This window comes from Xenopus tropicalis, chromosome 8 (genome assembly GCF_000004195.4).
Source record: "Xenopus tropicalis strain Nigerian chromosome 8, UCB_Xtro_10.0, whole genome shotgun sequence".
In the NCBI taxonomy this organism is placed as follows: domain Eukaryota; kingdom Metazoa; phylum Chordata; class Amphibia; order Anura; family Pipidae; genus Xenopus; species Xenopus tropicalis.
In genome coordinates this window covers 136,242,988-136,248,460 of record NC_030684.2, presented here as the reverse complement: position 1 = coordinate 136,248,460, position 5,473 = coordinate 136,242,988, and the positions used below count along the sequence as shown (strand labels likewise).

The 5,473-nt window shown below is 46.1% G+C and overlaps 1 protein-coding gene across 1 annotated transcript; it reads right to left on the bottom strand.

The window, feature by feature from the left end:
- Window positions 1-684: 684 nt before the first annotated feature.
- Window positions 685-5,133, bottom strand: LOC116406749 (SLAM family member 9-like). The gene is made up of 4 exons (XM_031891561.1): window positions 3,952-5,133; window positions 3,148-3,215; window positions 1,437-1,751; window positions 685-1,216 (listed from the first exon to the last, which is right to left on the bottom strand). The coding sequence occupies exons 2-4, from the start codon at window positions 3,200-3,202 to the stop codon at window positions 792-794; spliced, it is 795 nt and encodes a 264-aa protein (XP_031747421.1). The 5' UTR covers window positions 3,203-3,215; window positions 3,952-5,133; the 3' UTR covers window positions 685-791.
- Window positions 5,134-5,473: the final 340 nt, after the last annotated feature.

Sequence of the window (5,473 nt, the reverse complement as noted above, 5' to 3'; positions counted from 1 at the left end):
AGCAGGTATAGTAGGGAGAGATGGTGCCTATAGTAGCAGTGGGATAATAGCCTCTGGGAAGGGACTGTGGCTGTGGGATAGCAGGTATACTAGGGAGAGATGGTGCCTATAGTAGCAGTGGGGGGATAATAGCCTCTGCGAAGGGACTGTGGCATAGCAGGTATAGTAGGGAGAGATGGTGCCTATAGTAGCAGTGGGGGGATAATAGCCTCTGGGAAGGGACTGGGGCTGTGGGATAGCAGGTATAGTAGGGAGAGATGGTGCCTATAGTAGCAGTGGGGGGATAATAGCCTCTGGGAAGGGACTGTGACTGTGGGATAGCAGGTATAGTAGGGAGAGATGGTGCCTATAGTAGCAGTGGGGGGATAATAGCCTCTGGGAAGGGACTGGGGCTGTGGGATAGCGGGTATAGTAGGGAGAGATGGTGCCTATAGTAGCAGTGGGGGGATAATAGCCTCTGGGAAGGGACTGTGGCATAGCAGGTATAGTAGGGAGACATGGTGCCTATAGTAGCAGTGGGGGGATAATAGCCTCTGGGCAGGGACTGGGGCTGTGGGATAGCAGGTATAGTAGGGAGAGATGGTGCCTATAGTAGCAGTGGGGGATAATAGCCTCTGGGAAGGGACTGGGGCTGTGGGATAGCAGGTATAGTAGGGAGAGATGGTGCCTATAGTAGCAGTGGGGGGATAATAGCCTCTGGGAAGGGACTGTGACTGTGGGATAGCAGGTATAGTAAGGAGTGATGGTGCCTATGGTGAACTATAGCTGAAGGTTGTTTAACTTGCATCTTTTTAGTCGCTTTTAAAGTCACCTGGAAATTCAAGGCAATAGAACTTTCCTTCCACCACCCTGCACTTCCAATCCCATGGGTGCAAGTGCTTTATAGATGGCCCAAGGATCCTATCATTTGTGTCTATAGAACTGATAGAATATAAATCCTCTATATGAACAAACTTACCTTTTACACAGAAGAGCCTTGGAATGATGGTACGAGAGACATTGCTGGCTGGATTGGCTGCAATACAGGTGTAGCTGGAGTCTGTAGCCGGGCTGTTTCCATGGTAAGTAATGTTGGCCACGTTGGTCTCCCCTCTGCCAGCGCTATTCCAAGTCACTGTCACATCAGCTCTATTTACTGTACATGACAGATTGAGGTGGCAGTTCTCCCTGTCAGTGAAAAGGTGATGGATCTCTAGATCTTTATGCGATAAGTTTTCTAGCGGAAAGAAAAAAGGTAGAATCTCAGCAAAGTTCAGCCTCCTACCAGTATCTAGATATGTATATTCATAGTTACTATGTTTAAAGGGTAACTATACCCAATTTAATTCTCCAACAGCAATTAGATCTATTAAAAGTGAAAGCAGAAAAGCCAACTTGCCAAATGATTCCCTTTATTAGCCTCATCAATGATGATTGGTGGGTGGGTTCCAGCTTACCGTACACTCTGAGTTGATAACACAGTTGCTCATAGACCTCAGCAGCGCCACGGAGCACGTTGGCAGTGTAAAGCCCTTCATCTTCTTTGGTTACATTTTTAATAACGATGGAAAACCCGGCCTCTTTGCTCACTCTTCCATTATAGGCAGAATCAGTAATATCAGAATTCTGATTTGGCCAGGTTTTAGCGATGCAGCGGTGGTTAAACACCCAAATAACCTCTTTTACTGCTTCCTTATTAACCGGCATTGTGACGTCACTTCCCTCAGCTCCAATAACTTTTCTTGTCTCTGAACAGACTGAACCCAAAACATCTAAGGAAAAGAAATAAAATGAGTGCTTGAATATGAATAGATACAGACCTCACCTTGCATGTATAAAACAACAGAGACCAGCCACACCCATAGGTAACTATTGGGGGGACTTCACAACAAACTCCCATCAGCAGGTTCTTTCAGGTCTCAAAGATCTTGTGTCTAGTTAGTACATAGTATATTCTCTTCCCTAGTGGGTACAGGCTGGGATGTACTTACAGAACATTACAAGCCCCACATTACAAGGCCCTGACAGTGGTGCTCCATAGAGGTCTCTCTATTTCTGAGCCCAGTAACTTTGCCTTTGAAGGTACACAGGTTCTAACCCTTCTGCTCTCCTGAGTGGAGCCTTTGGCAGCTATATGAACTACTTTTACCATGTCTGTTGATGGGATCTAGAAGTTCCTGCCAAAATCTTCATTGATGTATGAACTACCTAAGCCTGATGGTGGCCATACTTAGGCTGACCAGCTACCTGACTAAAGGTGGCCAAGCACGGGCTGATACACGTTGATGTGGTCCTCGTACGATGGGTCCGTAGGCCCTTCCATATGATCTGATCAGCCTAGGGTTGCCACCTCTGCCGGCTTTTTTCATGATGTCACAGGGGCAGGTTAGAGGCAGGGTTTTGATGTCACAGGGCGGGTAAGAGGTAGGGCAGTGATATCACTGGGTGGGGCTATATTGGCAATTTGTGATTGATCGCTGCATCAATCTCAGTCTTGCCTGGTTTTCTGAATTTAGAAAACCGGGACTGACAGTCCTTCCAAAAACCAGGCTGTCCAGGTCAAAACTGGACAGGTGGCAACCCTAGATCAGCCTGATTTGGCCCAGTGTGTTGATGGCCAAATTTGGCCCGGATCTGCTCATTTGGCAAGTCTAATGAGCAGATCTTTTATTGTACGGCCAGCTGAACTCTGGGTATGTGCGCAACTCTCACTGGGCTGAATAGCCAATGCCAGTATGTTTTATTAACAGAACCATAACAATTTAAGGTGGCTATACACAGGAAAATCCGCTCGCTTGGTGAGGTCGCCAAGCGAGCGGATCTTCTCCCGATATCCCCACCTACGGGTGGGCGATATCGGGTGAATTTAGTATAATTCTGTCATTTGGCCCTGGGGCCAAACAATCGAATTAGAGCGCCAGAATAGCCGCAGTTGGTTCGGGGACCACATCAACAAGCCGATGTGGTCCCCAATCCGAGTAAATTTTTTAACCTGCCCAATCGATATCTGCCCGATTTCAGGCCAGATGTCGGTCGGGCAAGCTGGTCGTTTGTGCACCTACATGGGCCGGTAAGCTGCCGAATCGGACTAAGGGACCAATATCGGCAGCTAGAATCGGCCTGTGTATGGCCACCTTTAGAAATGTGATTTTATGCTATAAACTGTACCTTTTGTCAAACAGAAAACTGAAAAGGCCCAGAAGTGCAGATATGATGGTACCATGTTAAGAGCTTTCCTGGCAATGAGAAGAAAAATAAATAAGCAACATTAATGGCTGTTCTTTAGTAAGGGACCCCAGGTCCCACCCCACCTTCCGTCCATCCTCATTCCCCCCAGATCCCAAAGCTCTTAAGTTTTAATATTCACATCTTCCATTCTGCAGCCCAGACATGTAATGTAAACTGTTATCTGTTTAAGGGTTATTCACCCTAGTAACTAAAGAGCAGCTTTGAAATAAAAATAAAGATGAATATCAGAGGACTTGAACATAAATATATGCAACAACAAAAAAGAATTGCAAAAAAAATCTGTATTTTATTTTTTGTTTTGGTTGCCAGGGTCGGCGACCCCCCCTTACAACCAGAAAACATTTTTCAAGTAGGAATAGGAAGGCTACTTCAAACCATGCAAAATAAACCATGTCAACCAAATGGAAAGCTGCTTAGAATAGGCTAATATCTTACATATGGGCTTATTCTAAGCAACTTTCCATTTGGAATGTAACACTGAACGTCCCCTTTATCTCCCACTGACACTGAAAGAGAAAGAACCACATCCCCATTTTTCTGTAGCCACTTTCTCTTTATCCAGGGAAAATCAAAATCACACAAAGTTTCACTGCCTGTTTTTCACAATCACGTAGATTAAATAGGGTGCAGCTGAATCAGATCTCAGACTGCAAAATAAATTCATTTACTGCAGTGTTGTGTATATATAGGCAGCCCTACATAAATAAAGATATGGATACATACCTGGCAATGCAGCAGCTACAGCCCCACTCACCCGAGATCCTCTCTCATAAGAAAATGTGCTCCGACCCAGGAAGGAAATGCTCTCTGTGACACTGAAACACATTCAGCTCCTAATCAATTGATACTTTCAAAATTTGCAGTTATATCAGAATGACTGAGCACCAACAGTAATTAAACCTCCCCACAGCTGCCACCTATAATTTCAAAGAGTTCTTTCTCCCCTAAACTGTTTATTTCATAATGAAAGAATGTGGTTGCAGTTGAAAGCAGTGTCTGCTTATCTGTCCTCGGGGTCTGATGCTTGAGAAAATGTAGCGGAAGTCAGTTCTCTTCCACTTCTTTTAAACACCTGGCTTCTGCTACATTTTTTCAGGAGTCAGAATTAGTAGTGCAGACAATATAAACTGCTTTCAACAGCAATTACATTTACAAATACATGTTAAACCTTTGAGAATTTTTAGTTAATATATATTAAGAATTATAATTTATTTTTATTATAGAAAACACAGTTACTGGGTGGAGTTTCCCTTTCAATATGCCTCGCACACACCAGCAGCCCAACTAATGTTGGTTAATACGTTGTATAAAAGTGTTTTTTACCCCCATCCAGTGCTTTCTGTACTGTATTGATTAAACTGAAATCCCACAGAAACATGGCAAATGTGTAAAATCCAATGCGTTGGTTCTGAAAGAGACTGGGCAGGGCCACTATCAGTAATCATGGGGCCCCATACTACTAAGCAGGACTGCTATCAGTGGGGGCCCCATACTACTAAGCAGGACCGCTATCAGTGGGGGTCCCATACTACTAAGCAGGACCGCTATCATTGGGGGCCCCATACTACTAAGCAGGACCGCTATCAGTGGGGGTCCCATACTACTAAGCAGGACCGCTATCAGTGGGGGCCCCATACTACTAAGCAGGACCGCTATCAGTGGGGGCCCCATGCTACTAAGCAGGACCGCTATCAGTGGGGGTCCCATACTACTAAGCAGGACCGCTATCAGTGGGGGTCCCATACTACTAAGCAGGACCGCTATCAGTGGGGGTCCCATACTACTAAGCAGGACCGCTATCAGTGGGGGGCCCCATGCTACTAAGCAGGACCGCTATCAGTGGGGGTCCCATACTACTAAGCAGGACCGCTATCAGTGGGGGTCCCATACTACTAAGCAGGACCGCTATCAGTGGGGGTCCCATACTACTAAGCAGGACCTGCTATCAGTGGGGGCCCCATACTACTAAGCAGGACCACTATCAGTGGGGGCCCCATACTACTAAGCAGGACCGCTATCAGTGGGGGCCCCATACTACTAAGCAGGACTGCTATCAGTGGGGGCCCCATACTACTGAACAGGACTGCTATCAGTGGGGGCACCATACTACTGAACAGGACTGCTATCAGTGGGGGCACCATACTACTGAACAGGACTGCTATCAGTGGGGGTCCCATACATAATTACGTAACTGTGGTGGAGAGCAAGTGGGGTTTTTGGGGGAACCTCTTGGACCCCCATTGTA

Coding starts and splice junctions, on each gene's coding strand:
- LOC116406749 (XM_031891561.1), bottom strand. CDS start 3,202: ATGGTACCATCATATCTGCACTTCTGGGCCTTTTCAGTTTTCTGTTTG. Junction 1,752..3,147: donor AGTTTTCTGTTTGACAAAAG/GTACAGTTTATA, acceptor TCTTTTCCTTAG/ATGTTTTGGGTTCAGTCTGT. Junction 1,217..1,436: donor TTATCAACTCAGAGTGTACG/GTAAGCTGGAAC, acceptor TCTTTCCGCTAG/AAAACTTATCGCATAAAGAT.